Source organism: Myotis yumanensis, unplaced genomic scaffold (assembly GCF_028538775.1).
Source record: "Myotis yumanensis isolate MYYU_CA2020_CCGP unplaced genomic scaffold, mMyoYum1.0.hap1 SCAF_17, whole genome shotgun sequence".
In the NCBI taxonomy this organism is placed as follows: Eukaryota; Metazoa; Chordata; class Mammalia; order Chiroptera; family Vespertilionidae; genus Myotis; species Myotis yumanensis.
The window spans coordinates 22,742,335-22,763,557 of record NW_027223768.1 but is presented as its reverse complement, the minus strand read 5'-3'; the positions used below and the strand labels follow the sequence as shown (position 1 = coordinate 22,763,557).

Below are 21,223 nucleotides of genomic sequence, written 5' to 3'. Positions count from 1 at the left end.
TAGGTCATGATTCCAGCTAAGGGTCTTTGCCTTTCAGGATCAGAATACTTTTTCTTAGGGAATCAGGCATGATTATTTCCTTTGATTTTATTGTCTTTTCTTATTTTTGTGCTCCTGAGTTAAGATTTTTTATAAAATTAATACATGTGAATAGTTCAAAGAATATCAAATTATGTCTTAAAACAAAAAAGTACTCCCTTACCTGCATCCTTCTCACATTTGATTCTAGCTCCCTTGAGGCAAAAATTTTCCATTCTTTTAGTTGTTTCTTTTGCAGTTTACCTACATAATCCTATATAATAAAGGGGTAAAATGCAAATTGACCCTAACAGCGGAACGACCCAGGAACGACTGGTCACTATGACACGCACTGCTCAACACAGGAGCTGGCCCCTGGTCATCAGTGTGCTCCCACAGGGGGAGCTCTGCTCAGCCATAAGCCGGGCTGACGGCTGCAAGCACAGCAGTAGTGGTGGTAGCCTCTCCCGTCTCCTTAGCAGTGCTAAGGATGTCTGACTGTGGCTTAGGCCCGCTCCCCACTGCCAGGGGCTCCCGGGCTACCAGAGGGATGTTTGACTGCCAGCTTAGGCCCGATCTCCTGGGGAGCGGGCCTAAGCCGGCAGGTGGACATCCCCTAAGAACTCCCAGGCTGCCAGAGGGATGTCTATGACTGCCAGCTTAGGCCCAGTCCCCCTGGGAGCGGGCCTAAGCTGGCAGGTGGACATACCCCGAGGGGTCTCAGACTGCAAGAGGGTGCAGGTCAGGCTGAGGGACCTCCCAGAGTGTACGAATTTTTGTACACCAGGCCTCTAGTGTAATATAATTAGTTATATTATGACTACATAAATATTGTCCATTGTTGAGCTATGGATTGTACTATATGTGTTAGCTTTTGCTGTAGCAAAAACAACCCCAAATTTCATTGGCTAACAAAAACATTTTTTTTTCTCTCTCATATTTCAAAAGGGTTTTGGGGTCACTTGAGGCTCTGCTGGGTTCTGCTAGCCTTGTTTGGGATCAGTTCATCTTGATTTTGTGTATTTTCTCATTCTGAGATCCTATCTCAATAGATAGGGGCAGAAACTAAAGGCAGAAAGACCAGATCCACAAATACATTTAAAGATTTTGCTTGGATGAGGCATGTGTCACATCTACTCAGAGTCCTTTGGCCAAAACAAGTTACAAGGGCAAGTCCCAGGGCAGTAATGGTAGGAAGTCTGCTTTGATTATAGAGAAGAAAGGCGAGGGTGGGAAGAGAATGAATAATTACATAGTTATGAAAAATACAGTCTGCATACCGGGGACAACATTTTGTTTTACTCAAGGTTAATAATTGCCTCTTTTCTTTGTTTTTATATTTTCTATGTTTCTGCCATTAATTTTTTCCTCAGATTGCCCAACAGAGGTCTTTTCTGTACAAACACATTAGGTATTCAATGCCATATATTTTTTAGCAATGTTCCTTCTGAAAACCTCTTTCCTTCATCTATAATGCAGACTGGCTACTCTCCAGACCTGTTGCATAGATGTCATCCTGTCCTGGGAATTCTCTTCCCCTTTCTTCTGGATTCTTCTGTTTTCTGATCCTAGGTCTTCATCTCTTACTGTTTATTTTCCTGTTTTGATGGAGTATCTCCCTCCCTTACTCATTTCCTGGCTTTGATGCAGTATTTCCTTCAATAACTGCCTGAGAAAGTAAATGTTTTGAGATCTTCCTTGTTGAAAATGTTTCCATTAGAGTTTTAGCATATTCCAAATGCTCAAAAAAAAAAAAAAGATGAATTGCCCTGGCCGGTGACACAATGCACCTAAGAGTCTTGGGTTCGATTTCAGTCAAGGGCACATGCCTAGGTTGCAGGTTTGATCCCTGGCCCTGGTTGGGGTGTTTGCAGGAGGCAACCAATCGATGTGTTTCTCTCACATTTATGTTTCTGTATCTTTCTCTTCCTCCCTTTCCCTCTGCCTTCCTCCCCCACTGACTATCTCTCCCCCTCCCTCCCTCCCTCCCTCTAAAAGTCAATGGAAAAATATCCTCAGGTGAAGATTAACAAAAATAAAATAAAAGTTAGGAGGGAACAAGGAATAAAACTTTAAAAAAAGATGAATTAATGGATGATTGAAAGAATGAATAACTAGAAGCAGTATAATATAATGGTGATGAGCTGGACTACATAGGTTCAAGTCTTAGCGCTGTTACTTTCTAGCTGTATATCCTTTCTGTGATTTCGTTTTTCTGTGATTTAGTTTCCTAATGTGTAAAATGGTAATAATAATAGCACCTGTGTCTGAGGGTTAAATGAGTTAATATATATAAAGCAAGTAAATAGTATCTGACACATAAATAGTAAGCACTCAATAAATTTTAGTTACCTTGATTATTCTTAATGAATAATATGAATAAAGAATGAGACTATAATGAAAAGATGAATGAAGAAGCCACTCACCTCTTTTTTTTTAACTTAATTTTTTAGAGCAGTTTTAGGTTTACAATAAAATCGAGAAGAAGGTACAAAGATTTCCCACGTACCTCCATACCCCACACATGTAGAGCCTCCTCCTTTATTAATATCACTCATCAGAATGGTAATTTTTCTTTTTTTACCAAGGATGAACCTACATTGAGATATCAGAACCACCCAAGTTCCTAGTTTACCTCAGGGTTGATTCTTGGTGTTGTACCTTCTCTGGGTTTGGATAAATGTAAAAATAGTACTGAAAATCAGATTCACACATGACCTTTGCAAAGATTATTGGACAGCAGTGAAAGGGATAACATAAATGTTTAGAACACAAACAGCTTACACTAATAACACCCTTTTTTGGTGAAAAGAAAAGGAAAACTTGTAAATGCATTGCTTCTGTATCATTCAGTTACTTTGATATAGTAGCTTCCCAGGTTTTCCAGTTTGTTACCCATGCAGCTACCTTTACCCCAGCCTGCCAGAACATTCGATGAAGTGCTTACACATTCATAGACTGAGACGCCAAGAATTCAGTTGGGTTCTCTCATTGCTCCAAGCAGATTTCTGCCCTCTCAGCCATGACAGCACAGGCTGGGCTTTGAATACTGATGGCAAGCCCTTCTATTATTAATCAGGGATTTGTATGAATTAATTTAAGAACATGAGGGAGATGAGAGCTTAAAATGAGAATTAAACTTAACGTCCTAAATAAGATAAATGATACTGCTTAATGATATTTCAAGCTCTAGCAAATAAAACAACAACTTGGTAAGCGTTGGTGGTGGACTAAAAGTATATAACTTCAAAGTTAAGTTGCTAACTAAATACTTTTAACCCCTTTATCAGAAAAATGGCATTTCTCTATAATAGGTTGGGGAACAATTACATTTTTGAGAAGATATCCCATTCTTTGTGTTTATCTATGTGATATATGAACTTGAGATATTTCACTACTGATTGCCTAAGATTTTTTGGGATGGTGTAAGACTGTATTTAAAGTGTTTATCCTGCAGATTCAACTCAATTTTAGTCTTGCCCTTAGATGACTAAAAATTATTACACTTAAAATTTGCTATGAGCACATAAATAAATTTAATTATAGTCATGAAATATGCTACATTTGCATCCCCACATATTTGAAATAAGCACAATTATTATATTGCCTGAAATGAATATTTGGATCTGTAACTATTATAGCACATGAACATATGTAAGTTGCCTTTTAAATAAAATATTAATATTTCATAATTAAGTTATTTTATTATGTATAAGTATAGTTCCTGATATATATCTTTTATTTATTCAGGTTGTAATTATAACTACTAGAGTAAGGCATATACTTCTAATTTGAGAAAGTTACATGGTGTTGCCTACTGATACAGTAATTAGGAGATTGTGTATTATGATATATAGTGGAAAAAGTTTTGTAGTTATATTTATTCGGGAAGCTATCCTCATATCAAATGTTTAAGGTCTGAGCTTATAGCATCATGGTGCTGTGTGTACTCATTTCTTATTTAAATTGTAACTTTTATTACATTTTTTAACCATTTGCAGAAATATGTGGAAATTGAGGTAGGCAATATGAAAAGAAATGTAGAGAAGTATATCTGAAAGCATAATAATTTTTTAATGGTTATTCAGTTTGTATCATCGAGCCAAATATTTACAGTTTTTCAAAAATATATTTCTTTTAAGAGTAACGAATTATTTAAATAATTTGTAAAGTATGTGTGATGTGAGCAGAATATTTATTATCAGTCATCAGATACAAATTACATCTGCATAATTCTTGTCACGCACATTATTTCTCAGATCAGTACCATAGAGAATATACATTAAATGCGTGCTTATTGATTATATTTAAATAATATTTTAAATCTTTACATTAATTTAAATTTTTAGGATCAATGTAGCAATATACCAACACTTGAACAAAATAGATTACAGTATTTCAATGCTAGCTACCATTGGTTCCCCCAAAAGCATTCATACAATTCATTGGCTTTCCGTAGATTCTTATCTAATGCACCCCCAATATCCCCTTTATTGAGCTATTTTTTAAGTTAAATTCTTTCCTTTCTATCCTTTTGAAGGTATAATTGTTATACCATTTTCCATATATGTTTATTGATCCTTTCAAATATTTTGAGGGAAATCATCTTTCTCTTGACTCCATTTCTTTTTTTTCTCGCTTTGTTTTAAAGCTGTGGCACATATCTAACACTTAATTATGAAACATTTTAAACATACAGAAAAGTTGAAAGAATTTTACAGTGAATGTCTATATTGCAACTACCTAGATTCTACCACTAATGTGCTTGTTTTATCAATATTTACCTATCTCGCTATTCAGCCATCAATCATATTTTGCTGCATTTTTATCAGAGTATTTTGCAGACAGTATACTTCCTTCTAAATCAGCGGTTCTCAACCTGTCGGTCGCAACCCCTTTGGGGGTCAAACGACCCTTTCACAGGGGTCGCCTAAGACCATTGAAAAACACATATATAATTACATACTGTTTTTGTGATTAATCACTATGCTTTAATTATGTTCAATTTGTAACAATGAATTTGGGGGTCACCACAACATGAGGAAATGTATTAAAGGGTCGCAGCATTAGGAAGGTTGAGAACCACTGTTCTAAATGCTTCTGCATACATATCATTAATTAGAGTTCAGTATTTAGTTTTTCTTTAACGATAACATTTATATACGATGAAATGCACAATTCTTAAGTGTACATTCCATTATTTTTGACAAATGCATGTACCTGTATAACTGAAACTCCCATCAAGATAAGACCCTTAGTGTCACCCCAGAAAATTCCCTCATGCTCTTTCCCAGATGGTTCTATCTCCTTATTCCTCAAAGGTAACAGCTGTTCTGATAATTGTTCTATAGATTGGTTCTGCTCTTCTCAAACTTTATATAAATGGAATTCTAATGTACTTTTTTTATGAGTCTACTTTTATTTATCATAATATTTTTGGGATTCATCCATATTGTTGTATAGATCAGTACTTCCTTTATATTGCTGAGTAATACTCCATCATATGAATATATTATAATTTATCTGTTGTTTTATAATGGACATCTGAGCTGTTTTCATGGCAACTTATTTTTGCTGTTATTACTTATTTTACACAGGATGAAGTCATATCTCCCTTGCTTATTCCTTCACTCTTACATCACTAACATTATGGTGGTTTAGGTTGGAGTTCTCACTGTAGCCACTTATATACAGTAATAGCAGAAAAGGGGAGAAGTTAGGGATGGGGTAGAGGACACAGAGTCATTACATGTTATTGGTACTAAAGTCAATCTCTACTACAATTGTACATTGAAATTCAGTTTTTCAAGTTGACCTGTTTGCAGTATTTCATTTGCTAATTAGACAGTACCCTATTATACCATCTTTGATACAGTGGCAAGGTGACACGTCTTATAAATTTAAACATGTTTTTGTCTACTGTATGTATGGTGTACATGCTTTGTATCTATTCTCCAAATACCATAAAAGCATCAAGACGTGTTTTATAATAGTCTCTTCATTTAATTTGTGATATCCCAAAGAAAATATAATTTTTTAAAAATTACGTGGTTTGAGGACAAGTAACTGAGGATATCAAAGAAGCATTTAAAATATTAAAACCCACTCAGTATTTTCCAGAAGATGTGAAAGTAATACCACTTAATAGGTTAGCTGCCACCCTGCACTTTTGAAGCACTTTGAGTCATTCATCTGTCTGAGGTAGGACAGTATTAGTACCTTTGCTTGGTTAATAAATGAGAACTCCCTGCCACCACCCTCCCTGGGTTTTACTATATTTGAAATCCAGAATTTATCCAGTGCGCTCCAAACAGTGCTTGTGTGGTCTTCTGGTGTCCTAACAAGGGTTCCTTTTAAAAATGGCCTTCCTCCCTTATCTCCTGAATACTTGTGGGATGTTTTTGTGCAGAAGAGTTGTTAAAACTAGATACAAAGAATTGTTCTTTTTGTAGTAGCAGTAAATTGTTTTTGTGGTAGCAGTAAAAATAAACTTAACTTGAAAATTTGTAAGAGATTATATCATTCATAGAAGATAAAAGTTATATATAAAAATAGGTGAAATGCTTCATAAATGTGGATAAAGTCTTTAAACAGAACTTTATTGTGCACCTAATTCATGTTTTTCTTGAGAAAAGGGAAAGAAACCATGGGTGTTGAGTTTCTGATTTTGTCATAAATGGCTATGAGGATGGTATCTCTGCAGATTATTGCTTATCTTATTATTTGAACCGATAATCTTAAATTAGAGCATGTTTATAGGAACTTATTATTTGAATAAGTAAAGTGTCATCCCATTCAGACACCTGGCTGTGCTAGTCTTTGTTCATTTAAATACAAAACATTTTTAAAGCAAAAGTTCCAAAGCCTGGTTATTTTATCTATGCTTATTTACAAGTATATTTGATCCAGTTCTTGTTTTTGAGCTTCTTAATACTGCATAAAAATATTAATCATTAGTAGTCTTAATGTAGATAATCTTCAACACTTCTACAGAAAGTCATTGTCAGAATTCATTCCAATTCAAGGTTAATTAGTGTACCATTAAAATAATGTGTTACCAAAATTAATTACATTGCAGGTCAAGCAATGTGTTAAAAAGCATAGTGTAAGTGTCTGAGAGCACATCCTCCTCCTTAAAACATTGCTGTACAGTGCCACCCTGCTGGAAAATATATCCAAAGTGGATATCACTACTGAGGTCCAGTCATAGGTGTTCCCCCTAAAGTAAATTTTTGGCACCACATATGGGAAATTTAAAATATAACTCCCATTAACAGTGAAATGTGTTCCTTGTCTGCTTTCCCATCGGAACAGCTAAGGACTTGTATTTTATTATTAATCAATGTAACCCTACTGGGTTAATTCTAAGGAGAAATTAGGAACCTAGTGGAGAGTAGAAATTATCTTGTGGTAAAAATACTAGATATATTAATATTATGTTTTCTTGCTTAACTGGTAGGTAGTTGTGGTAGGTGCCCTGTGAAAGTGTATCACACATCATTTTAACTATGTAGTAATTCTTGTTAATAGTTTAACTTAATAGCCATAAAATGTACACTTACAGTTAGAACTAAATATGATAGAGACTTTGAAATTTTATATGATTCTTTTAATGTAAAAGCTGTAAAACAATTACATTAGACTAAAGGGTATTTTCTATATTGGTATTTGTTCTGAGAGTCTTATTAGGGTATCTAATTATTCATACGGAGAGTTTTGAAATTAGTGCCTTGCTAACAGCAGGTCATTAGAGTTACAGAAATTTTAACATAGGAAACTGTTCTCTACTTAACAGAACATTTTTTTACTTGGCTTGCAGAATTGTCTCCATTTAAAAAAAATTCTCAGTGGGCTCTGAACAAAATAGTTTTGCTGCTACAACAAATTTTGAGTGATTTTCCCATATGTTTTAATTTTCTGCTTCCCTTCCTGTTTGGATTTTGAGTAAGCCTATTGGAAAACATATTGACAGGTAAATAAAAATAAGTTGAGCAAAAGAAAGAAAAGGCAAAGAACGATTTGTAGAGAAGAAGTTGTCTTTATTTTTTTGGTGTTTTTTCAAGAATGGATCCTAGTTTAATTAGTTGAACTAATAGGTGCTTGAATAGGTGCTGGAAGATAAAGAGAGTAAGAGGGTTTAGAAAAGCTTTCTTGAAAGGTGCTTTTTCCTTTAAAGCCATCTTTATCCCACTTTGTCCTACTTAAATCTTTTCTAAAATGACATAAAGCAGGGATTTCAACTTAATGTGGAAACACATTCCAGTTCTTAAAAATGACAACATCACTACCACCCTCAGAAGGTAGTGTTAAGCCATACATCACTCACTGCTTCCAAGAAGCCCTTAGTTGTTGGGGTTTTGTTTATTCATTGGACCAAGTAGCTTCTTTCATTAACTAAACCAAGATTTTCTGATGGTGCAGAATAGAATTAACACATTGGTAGTAACCCTGAGTCTTTGGTAGACAACAGTTAAAGTAGTGTTTTATACTTTCTCTCCTAACAGTTAATCATCTGTTCTCTTTTACAAGTGAGTTTCACAGTCAACGTTTGAAGCTAGAGAACCAAGTAAACAATACTAGTGTTTTTGAGATATTTAAGAGTGTAAATTTGGACTATTAAGAGGAAATGCTTACTTTCAAACTGATTAAATTTTCTTACATTTTTAAGTAATAAACTAGCATATTTAGATATACTACACTTAGATTATATTTTCTGCCTACGTTTTAGTACTCATTTTTTTATCCAATAGACTTCTTTCACCAGAAATGGTGAATGTGATAATTTAAGAAAACTATCTTACATTTATAAAGTAGTACTTTAAAATTTTCAAAGAATTATCTTGCAGCTCACTCATTCAACAAATATTACCCTTATTTTCATTCTATTGGGAGGAAATTGATCAGGCTGACATAAGTCATTGGGCTAGAAGTACAACTCAGGATTGCCCATTGATTCCAAAAAGATTACTGCTTTTCCCATAGAGCATTTTATATCATCATTCTTAGAATAATTAACCCAGTTTTACTTATTACTTTGTCTTTCTTAAAACATTATATTTTTTATATGGCCTCACAGCTGTATTAACAAATTTATTTCTCTTTTTCTGTGTTTTAGGGCAGAGCTCTACTCCATTGGGCATGTGATCGAGGACATAAGGAACTAGTCACAGTCTTGCTACAATACAGAGCTGATATTAACTCTCAGGTAAGAGTGATTGATGAAGGGGGAGCTTGTTTAAAAAATCGAGGTCAAATCCACTTAACATAAAATTTATCATTAACTATTGTACAGTGTACAGTTCAGTGGCATTAGTTAATTTAACAGTGTTATAAAACCATCACTACTCTCTTATTCCACATTTTCATCACCCAAAAGGAAACCTTGTGCCCATTAAACAGTCACTACCTACATCCTGTCAGTGTAATTCTGGGCTGTTCAGTACCATTGCTCTGTTTTTCTGTTCATGTACTTATGCTGTGCTTTTTAGAGCATTATAGCTTCGAAATATGTTTTCATATCTTTTAGGGTAAATTCCTTCCCTACTTGTTCAGAATTTTTCCTGGTATTTTTGCTTTATTTTTCTGTGAACTGTGAAATCATCTTTCAAACCCTTGCTTCTTCCCCCAAGCAACACCACTATCACTAAGTTTTAAAAAACAAAAGAAATAAATAATTGGTGCACTCATGTCTTTTATTTGGTTTGGATTGTTAGGGTATATTTTTAAAATTATTTTCGTTTTTCAATTACAGTTGACATTCAATATTTTATATTTGTTTCAGATGTACAGCATAGTAGTTAAAACAAGTATATAATTTATGAAGTGATCTTCCTGATAACTCTACTTCCCACCTGGCACCATAGGTGCTAATTACAATATTATTGACTATTTTCCCTATGCTATACTTTGCATCCTGTGACTATTTTGTAACTTCTTACTCCCTTTACCTTTTTCACCCATCCCCACACCTCCCTCCCATCTGGCAACCTTCAGTTTGTTCTGTTTTGTTTGTTCATTTATTTTATTCTTTAGATTCCACTTACAAATGAAATTATATGGTATTTTGTCTTCCTCTGTCTGACTTATTTCACTTAGCACAATACCCTGTAAGGTTCATCCGTATTGTTGCAAATGGCAAGATTTCATTCTTTTTTATGGCTGAGTAATATTCCATTGTATATATGTACCACATTTTCTTTATCCAATCGTCTGTTGATAGACACTTGGGTTGCTTCCGTATCTTAGCTATTGTAAATAACGCTACAAAATGAGGATAGTGGTGCATTTACCTTTTGACTTAGTATTTTTAATTTCTTCAGAGTATTTGGAGGGAAATGTCCCCAAGTTAGGCAGAGCCTGAGGTTTTTGCTTGTGGGTTTCCTGTATTCTATTTGGTTGGGTAATATAAGGCAGACAAGCCAAAAACTACCTTATGTGGCTTTATAGAACACTCTTTACTGAATATCAATTTTAATGTAAAGTAAAAGTTTCATGTAGGTTTTTAGAATGGATCAGTTAGGACTATATACCTGGCCAATGTTTTCTTTTTTTCTCTTTGTATTCACATGACCACATTATATTGATCCTAGTTTTGATTTTCCTTTGTTATTGACAATCCTAAGTCATGTGACCTAGTTTCAGTTAGGGAATGTTCTGCTTTTGTCATTTTTGGTTGCTAACATGCTTCCAAGTCATGGGGGACTTTTGGAAATTAGCTCTCAGAATAGCTTTTTCCCCTTGTAATTTCTTCTTTGGTTTCAATTTTGAAAATATAGATAATACAAACATAATAAATGGAAGTAAAGGTTCATCTCTCTCATGACTCAGTCTTTCTTAAACAACATTATTATTGACTGGCCTACTGGCTGCCAAAAAAGAAAATCAATTTTATTAGAAATACTTGCTTGACCACAGATCTTGGTTACTAACCACCTGAGACAGGCTGATGTTATCAACTATCTGAAGACTAATTTTTACTATTTGCCTGAAACCGAGTAATAATTAGAGATATGTCACAGTCTACTCTATGTTTTCCTGTCACTTTTACCCTTCAGTATATCTCATATACTTTATTGCCCTGCAGTTTCTATATTCTGATGGAGTTGGAACTTTTAATTTTATTTCTAAGAAAGATCCTTTATAGATTTCAATTTTTATCCGGCAATATTGTGAACATTGTCTTTTCCATTGCTTGGTACTGATTTTTAGTTCAACTCTGGAAGCTAAGTTCTTAACCACATTTGAGATTAAGACAGAAGTTAAATACACACACATACACCCAAAGACCTCTTGAGTAACTTTGATCTTTCAAGCCTTGGAGAAAGACTGAAGCTACTCCCAAAGCACATTAAAAAGTATTTGAATGTTGAAGACTTCTTGCTACGTTTTCTCAGATTTACTGTAAAGTAACATTAAGGAAATAAGCAGGATAGAGGGAGGAGTAGGAGCATTGGTCATGAGGTGTCTACATTATGCACTGGGTGTTAGGAAATTCAAAAGGAAGTTATTTTGTTTGAGTGGTACTGAAACATTTAAGTACTCTGTGATTTATAAATTATACTAGAGGCCCAGTACACAAAAATTTGTGCACTTGGGGGGGGCCCTCAGCCTGGCCTGTGCCCTCTCGCAGTCTGGGACCCCATGGGGGATGACCACCTGCTGGCTTAGGCCTGTTCCTCAGGGGATTGGGCCTAAGCTGGCAATCAGACATCCCTCTGGCAGGCCGGCAGCCCTCGGGGGATGTCCACTTGCCAGTGGGGAGCAGACCTAAGCTGCAGTTGGACATCCTTAGCACTGCTGAGGAGGCGGGAGAGGCTCCCACCACCACCGCTGTACTGGAAGCCATTAGCCTGTCTTGTGGCTGAGCAGAGCTCCTCCATGTGGGAGCTCACTGACCACCAGAGGGCAGCTCCTGCATTGAGTGTCTTCCCCCTGGTGGTCAGTGTGTGTCATAGTGACTAGTCATTCCCAGTCTTTCTGCTATTAGGGTCAGTTTGCATATTACCCTTTTACTATATAGGATAGAGGCCTGGTGCATGGGTGGGGGCCGACTGGTTTGCCCTGAAGGGTGTCCCGGATCAGGGTGGGGGCCCTGTTTGGGTGCCTGGCCAGCCTGGGTGAGAGGCTGATGGCTGTTTGCAGCTGGTCACACCCCATTCAGGGTGGGGGTCCCCACTGGGATGCCTGGCCAGTCTGGATGAGGGGCTGAGGGCTGTTTTCAGGCTGGCCAAGCTGGCAACGGAAGCTCCCAGCCTCTCCTTTTTTTCTTTTTTCTTTTTTTATTCTGGGATTTATTTACCTTCTATAATTGAAACTTTGTTGCTGCTCCAGCTCTGAGGCCAGGGCTTACTGAAAGCAGGTATCTGGGGTTTGTTTAGCTTCTATAATTGAAACTTTGTTGCTTTTGGAGCTGTTGCTTTCGGAGCTCAGAGCCGGGCCGCAGCAGGCGGGGAACCTTGGCTTCCTCCATCACTGGAGCAAGCAAGCCTCCTGCTCGCTTCAGATGCGTGGCTGCCGGCCGCCATCTTGGTTGGGTTAATTTGCATATCCTGATTAGCCAATGGGAAGCGTAGCAGAGATATGGTCAATTATGATGTTTGTCTATTATTAGATTAGATAAACTTATGGTTAGTATAATGGCATAGAGCAACACAGCCTCTCTGTGAATACCTTGGTGACCATCTGTGTGTTGTAAAAGATTTCAAAACATGAGATGTTAGCTAGATTTATTGTAGTGTTTATTTCGTAATATATACAAATATCATTATGTTGTACACCTGAAACTAATATAATGTTATATGTCAATTATCTAATCTAATAAAAGACAAACATGCAAATTGACTATATCTTCGCTACTCCTTAAGCCACGCCCACCAGCCAATCAGAGCGACTATATGCAAATTAACCCAACCAAGATGGTGGCCGGCAGCCACGGAGCTGAAGTGAGCAGGAGGCTTGGTTGCTCCAGTGATGGAGGAAGCCAAGCTTCCCGGCCGGCTCTGAGCCACTGCAGGCAACAAAGTTTCAATTATAGAAGATAAATAAACTCCAGATACCTGCTTTCAGCCAGCTGTGGCCACGGAGCTGGAGTGAGCAGGAGCCGGCTCTGAGCTCCACTGAAGGCAACAAAGTTTCAATTATAGATGGTAAATAAATCCCAGAATAAAAGAAAAAAAGGAGAGGCTGGGAGCTTCCGTCACCGGGGGGCTTGGCCAGCCTGAAAATGGCCCTCAGCCCCTCACCCAGGCTGGCCAGGCACCCCAGTGGACCCCCCACCCTAAAGGGGGTGTGGCCAGCCTGAAAACAGCCACCAGCCCCTCACCCAGGCTGGCCAAACCTCCGTGGGGTGAGGTCCCCACTGGGGGGGGGGGGGGGCTTGACCAGCCTGCAAACAGCCATTAACCCCTCACCCAGGCTGGCCAGGCATTCCAGTGGGGATCCCCACCCTGAAGAGGGTGTGAGCAGCTGCAAACAGCCATCAGCCCCTCACCCAGGCTGGCCAGGCACCCAAACAGGGCCCCCACCCTGATCCGGGACACCCTTCAGGGCAAACCAGCCGGCCCCCACCCATGCACCAGGCCTCTATCCTATATAGTAAAAGGGTAATATGCAAACTGACCCTAATAGCAGAAAGACTGGGAATGACTGGTCACTATGACACACATTGACCACCAGGGGGCAGACGCTCAATGTAGGAGCTGCCCTCTGGTGGTCTGCGCTCCCACAAGGGAAGCTCTGCTCAACCACAAGCCAGGCTGATGGCTGCCAGTACAGTGGTGGTGGTAGGAGCCTCTCCCGCCTCAGCAGCGCTAAGGATGTCCGACTGCAGCTTAGGTCTGCTCCCTGCTGGCAAGTGGACATCCCTTGAGGGCTCCTGGGCTGCCAGAGGGATGTCTGACTGCCAGCTTAGGCCCAATTCCCCTGGGAGCGGGCCTAAACCAGCAGGTGGTCATCGCCCAAGGGGTCCCAGACTGCAAGAGGGCACAGGCCAGGCTGAGGGACCCCCCTGAGTACACAAATTTTTGTGCACTGGGCCTCTAGTCCTATATAATAAACGGCTAATATGCAAATCAACCGACCGGCAGAATGACAAGTTGCTATGGCACCCACTGACCACCAGGGGCAGATGCTTAACGCAGGAGCTGCCCCCTGGTGGTCAGTGTGCTCCCACAGGGGGAGCATCACTCAGCCAGAAGCCGGGCTCACAGCTGGAGATGACAGCTTAAGCCGTCAGTCAGACATCCCCCAAGGGCTCCCGGACTGCTAGAGGGTACAGGCCAGGCTGAGAGACACCCCCCAGTGCATGAATTTCATGCACTGGGCCTCTAGTACCTCTAAAAAAAGAATACTTGTGGAATGAAAGAATAAATGAATGAATTTGAAAAAAAAATAAATTCCATATAGTTTTATGAAATGAATAGAAAATATTTTAAAAATTGGGATAATGACAATTCTAGATTTTACCTAGCTATTGCAGGGCTTAAAATGATGACATTAGATCCTCACTTTAAGGCTGTCCTGCTGTTCCTGCCAAATCTACTCCCCAAGTCCACCAAGCACTTGGGGAGTTGCTGCCAACAGCCTTCCCAAGACTGCTGTTACTGTGTCACTGACCTTGTCAAAACTCTCTAATGACTGCACAGCCTGTAGGATAACTTGCAAATTCTATGGATTTAGATTCAGAGTTCTCCATCATCTGAAGAAAACAAATCACAAGAATGGTATGAAGTAGTAAACAAAACCATCTGTAACCCATTACGTGAGGGGGTTGTTGACATAAAACAGTTCTTTAATATTTACTAGGTATCAAGTATTTTATGTGTACTAGTGTTATCTCTTTTAGCCATCACATCCATCCAACTTAGGTATATTATTTTCTGTGTTTCACTGATGAAGAAACAGGAGCTTTGAGAAGTCATGGAGCTATTAAGTGACAAAATCTAAATTTGAACATGCCGTTCTGATTCCAAAGCCCAAGCTGTTAACCTCTCCACTGTGAAATTTTAGTACATTTTGTCTCATTTTTATCTTTTCTGCTTACACATATATAACATTTTAAAGATATTTGGTACAATATTGTATATAGAGTAGTTTTCCTTCATTACTTAAAACTAGAGGCCCGGTGCACTAATTCATGCATGGGTGGGGCCCCTTGGCCTGGCCGGCAATCAGGGCCATTGGCGCCATCTCACCCAGTCTCGATCGGGGCCAGCTGGCCAGGGGGAGGGACCGTGGGAGGTTGGCTGTGGTAGCGCACTAACTACCAGGGGGCAGCTCCTGTGTTGCGTGTCTGCCCCTTGGTGATCAGTGCGCATCATAGCGACCGGTTGTAATGGTCGCTTAGGCTTTTATATCCTATATTATAAAAGGGTAATATGCAAATGGACCAAACAGCAGAACAACCGGTCACTGTGATGCGCACTGACCACCAGGGGGCAGACATTCAATGCAGGAGCTGTCCCCTGGTGGTCAGTGCGCTCCCACAGGGGGAGTGCCGCTCAGCCAGAAGCTGGGCTCATGGCTGGCCAGCACAGCTGCTGTGGCAGGAACCTCTCCTTCCTCCGCAGCAGCACTAAGGACCCCTCAGGGGTGTCTGATTGCCAGCGGGGAGTGGGCCGAAGTTGGCTGTTGGACATCTCCCAAGGGGTCCCGGACTGAGAGAGGACGCAGGCCGGGCTGAGGGATTCCTGCCCCGCCGCGCGCTGCCTCCCCCCCCCCCCCCCCCCCCCAGTGCACTAATGTCGTGCACCGTGCCTCTAGTATATAGATAATGGAGATATAATTCATTGAGGTACATATAGTACAAAAATCTTAAGGACATGGCAATGCATTTATATATATATATATAAAATTTTATTTGCCACAGCTTTAATGCAAAGTAATATATACATGGGACCATTTTATGTATATGTATATGCAACTACCACACATATCAAATTAGAATATTTCCAGAACACCGACAATGTTTGTCTTCTTAACCTACTTCCTATCAACATCAATCCTTCCACCACCCACTTTGAGATGACTATTATTCTGATTTCTCTTACCACCAATTAGTTAGTTCTGCCTCCTCTTAAAATTCAAATATTTGCAATCATATAATGCATATTCTTTTGGATCAGGCTTATTATGCTCAATATAACATTTGTGACAGTCATCCATGTTGTTACATATATTATTTGTTCCTTTATTTTTGACTGCTGTGTAACATTTCATTGCAAGCATATACCACAGCTTATCCATTCTCCTGTTGATAGACATTTAGTTTTTAAGGTTTTTTCCCTTTGGCTATAATGAATAAAGTACCTGTGAACATTCTTCAGGACGGACATATACACATATATATATTTCATTTCTCTTGCGTCTTGCTCAGTAGTAGAATTGCTGGGTCATATGGTAACTGTGTGTTTAACCTTTTGAGAACCTGCTCATGGCTTTTCAAAGAGACAGCTCAATTTTACATCCTCACCGGCAATATATGAGAGTTCCTGTTACTCCACATCCTTATCAACACTATTATTTGTCTTTTGATTATAGTCATGCCAGTGTATCACATGGTATCTCATTGTGTTTTGATTTTCATTTCCCTGATGGTCGATGACGTTGAACGTCTTTTATGTGCTTATTGGCCATTTTTACATGTTCTTTGGGGAAATGTCTATTCAGATCCTGAGCCCTTTTTTTTTTTAATTGGGGTTAGGGGGACAAAGAACATTGTACATTTGGTGTATGTTGTTGATTTCTGCTCTTTATTATTTCCCTCTACTTTCCTTGGATGTAATTTGCTGTTCTTTTTCTGGCTTCTTGAGATGGAAGCTTAGATCATTGATTTTCAACTATTCTTTTCTAATAGGTGTACTCAGAGGTATAAATTTCTTTTTATGCACTACTTTAAATGCATTAAGCAGATTTTGATGTATTTTTATTATCCTCTAGTCAAAATATTTTTAAATTTTTACTGTGATTTCTTTCTTTGAATCATGGGTTATCCAGATGTATGTTATTTAATTGCTGACATTTGGGGATTTTACAGTTCTCTTTTCTATATTCATTTTTAGTTTGATTCCATTATGATGAGAGAACCTACTCTGGAGAGTTTCAATATTTTTTAAATTAACACTTGCTTTTTGGCCCATTATATGATGTATTTGGGGGAATGTTGCATGTTCTCTTGAAAAGACTATATTTTGCAATTGTTTGGTGTAGTCTTCCACAAATATCATTTAGGTGAAGTTAGTTAATACTATTAGTCAGGTGTTCTATATTTATTGATTTGTCTATTTGTTTATCAATTACTGAGAGAATTGTGTTAAAATCTCTTATGATTTATCTGCTTTTCCCTTTAGTTATGTTCATTTTTTATATCTTGAAACTACGACATTAGATACAAATTTAAAATTGTTTTATCTTCCTGTTGAATTGATCCTTTTTACCACTGAGAGGTAGCCATTTAAAAATTCTATTAATCTTCTTGCCTTAAAGTGTACTTTGTTCAGAGTTATGTAGCCACATGAGCTTTCCTTTGTGTAGTGTTTACCTTGTATATTTTTCTATCTTTTCACTGTTATCTCTCTATCTTAGTTTGCTTGGGCTGCCATAACAAAATACACAGACTGGGTGGCTTACACACATTCTATTTTCTCAAGCTCTGGGGGCTTCTAGTCCATGAGCAAGGTGCTGGTAGGGTTGGTTTCTGATGAGTGGCTTGCAGACAGCTGCCTTCTCACTTTCCTCACATGCCTGTGCACTTGGGGAGAGAGTGCTCTGGTATCTCTTCCTCCTCTTATGGGACACCAGGCCTGTCAGATCAGAACCACACCATTATGTCCTTATTTAACCTTAATTACCTCCTTTAAGACCCTGTCTCCACATACAGTTCATATGTGGGGTTAGGGCTTCCACATATGAATTTGAGTTTGCGAGGGGCGCAATTCAATTTGCTAACACTATGTCTTTATACTTAAAAGTGCACTTTTTGTAAATAGCATGTAGTTGGGTCTTGGTTTTTATCCAGTCTAGTCTTTGTCTTATAATTGTAGTGTTTCATTTATTTAATTCATTTGATGTAATTACTGGTACAGATCTGTTTAATTTTACCATCTTTCTGCTTCTTTTCTGTTTGTCCCACCTGCTTTTTGTTTCTTTGTTTTTCCTTTGCCATCTTATTTTGTCTTTATAAAATATTTTTATTCCATTTTACCTTCTTTATTGGGTATTTGCTATTCCTTTTAGAATTACTCTTTTAATGGTTGTGATAAAAATTACAAAATAGTCCCTTAACTTATTACAGTCTACCTTAAATTAATACTTTTGTCATATCCTGAACAGTGTAAAAATCTTAAGTGCTATAATTTTGTTTTCTTGCTTCTATTGCTATAATTGTGATATATTTTTACTTAACATATTTTCTAAATACCTCACAAGGTACTGTTTTTGCATTAAGCAGTCAATAGTCTTTTATCTTTATTTATATATTTACCCTTTCTGATGTTTTCATTGCTTGTACTTTCCTGATTCTGATATCATTTTTCTTTTCCCTAAGGAACTTACTTTGATATTTCCTATGGAATTGGTTTCTAGTGATGAATCATCTCAACTTTTAATTATTCGAGTATATCTGTTTCACTTATAGTATAGAAAGATAATTTTGCTTAATAGAAAATTCTATGTTGGTCAATTTATTCTTTCTGCTCTGTAAAACTATCATTCTATTGTCTTCTAGCTCTTATATTTCCTTTTGAGAAGTTAGCTGTTATTCTTACTATTCTTCCTCTGAAGATCATGTATCTTATTTGCTCTGACTGCATTTAAGATTTTTCCCTCTATTTTTCAGCAGTGGCTAGGTGTTTTTGTTTTAAAAATGTGCTTCAGGTTTGCTGAACCTTTTCACATAGCTTTTGTTGGTTTTGCAAAAATTTTAGTTCTATTTTCTCAGATATTGCTTCTGCTCCATTTTCTTCTGTCATCTAGAATTACAGTTTTTCATATATTAGACCATAACAGTATTCTACATGTCATATACTCTGTCTTATTTGTTTTGTTATTTATCTCTTTTGATTACTGTTTAGTTCTTTTCTCTATACTTAAGTTTGGATAATTTTTGTTGACCTGCCTTTGTCTTTGTTAGTCTTATCTTCTGTTAAGACTCTGCATTGAGTTCTTAATTACAGACATTGTAATTTTTCAGTTCTAGAATAACTGTTTGATTAACTTTTACCTCATCCTTTTTCTATTGAAATTTCAGTCTTTTCCTCTATTTTGTTTCACAGATTTGTAATGATTACTTTATAGTTCTTGTCTCTTAATTGAAATAGCTGAATTATTTCTGAGTTGCTTCTTTTGGCTGTTTTCTCTTGCTCATCTGTCACAATTTCCTATTGGTTCACATGTCTCAATTTAAAATTTTTTATTTTGAAATAGTTTAGCGGTAAGAGTATATTTGAACCTTAAATCTTGAACTAGAAGAATATTTTGTCAACGTTTTATCCTCTTACCCCGTACAGCCCCTATATGACCACAATTCAATCACCACGTTCAGGATATTATTACAGATATTTACTACTATATAACCTTTATACATCATTTAAGTTTTCCCAGTTGTCCTTCAAATGCCTTTTATAACAAAAGGATTCAGTTTAGAATCACACATTGGATTTAGTTACCATGTCTAAAAGAACTTAAAGAGCAAACTAAAAATCTTCAGTTTGCAGCAGTTATAGTTTATCCTTGACCTTTATAACTTTGATACCTTTAAAGATTACAGGCCAATTATTTTATAGAATGTTTCTCAATTTGAGTTTGATGTTTCCTTCTGATTATGTTTATGTTACACATATTTAGAAGGGATATCATAGAAATGATACTATATTTTCATTGGAACCTATCTGATGGCAAAAACCTTCAGTTTGCTCCATTACTGATATTGTTAACTTTTATCACTTGGTTAAGTTTGTGTCTGCCAGGATCTTCACAGTAAAATTACTTTTGTCCCTTTGTAATTCATAACTATTTTGCAAGGAGATACTTGGAAATTATGTAAATAACCTTTGTCAAAATTTCAGTTTATTCATGCTCTTATTTACATTAATTTGGATTCATAGTTCCCTATTTTTATTCAGTGTTATAATGCATAATTAACATTATTTAATTGTGTGCTCAGATTATTTCAGATATGACCAATGGGCACCACTTTAATCTGACTCCTGTTTCCTTTTGACATATGCCCATAATTCTTTGAGAATTTTCATTCTTTCTGGCATAACAGTAATTTCCAGGTTCATCTTGAACTTTTCTCTTTCCCAGCCCTGGAAACAGTGGTTTCTCCAAAGAGTTCTGGTTCAATTTAATAGAGAAGGGTATTTAGAGACCAATATCTGAGCACTATGTGTGCTCATTGCTATTGGGCTATCACTCTTCCCAGATCCTCTCACATATATACATACACACAAACACACACACACATGTGTGTGTGCGTGCAAACGCCATAAGTTCACACAATACCTCTACTTTCAGTTCAATACCACAGGATTCATTTAGTTTTCTCTTTCTATATTTATAACTCCCTTCTCTGATGACAGTGAGAAATGTGGCTCCCATTATCTTATCATATTTATTTATTTGATCAATCTCCCAGTGTGTAACCATCTTTCATGTTGCTATCACCCCTTCTCCTTCATGGAAGCTCTGACAGTTTGCCCAGACCACTTTTCTGGAGGGTGACCTCCTCACTCCTCTTGGTCTCTGACATCTTGAGTCAAGTCGCTTTCCCATGTGAGTGCCTTCCTTACTCAGCTTAGGCTTCAGCATCCAGTACAATGCCAACCTTTTGTGGGGATATCTTCTTTACCCCAGTTGGTCTCTGACACTTTGTACTGGTCCATCTTTCTGTGTGGACATTCTCCTCCTCACCCTGCATGAGCTCAGACACCTCACACTAGGCTGCCACCACTCCAGATGGATACCTTCCTCATCCCAGTTAGGCTCTATTACCTTCTCTGACCTTTACAGCTCTCCTCCGTCCTTCCACTCCCACAAGGACGCCTACCTAATTCAGCATTAGCTAATGGGTTTAAAATTGAGATGTTCAAGAAAGGAAGAGGAAGAGCTGTAGCTCATAATTTCTTATGTTATATTACACATTATGTATAAAGGGCCAGAAACTGAAGTGAGTGTTATTTCCCCCAAAAGAGGGCACCTCTTATTCTAT

The 21,223-nt window shown here is 37.7% G+C and overlaps 1 protein-coding gene across 1 annotated transcript in view; it reads left to right on the top strand.

Moving 5' to 3' along the window:
• The window catches only part of ACBD6 (acyl-CoA binding domain containing 6), a 132,760-nt gene that overhangs the window by 62,400 nt on the left and 49,137 nt on the right, over positions 1 to 21,223 (top strand). The window contains exon 6 of the mRNA XM_070396639.1: positions 9,134 to 9,223. Within this exon, the coding sequence (XP_070252740.1) occupies positions 9,134 to 9,223 (90 nt within the window). The remainder of the gene's footprint in view (positions 1 to 9,133; positions 9,224 to 21,223) is intronic.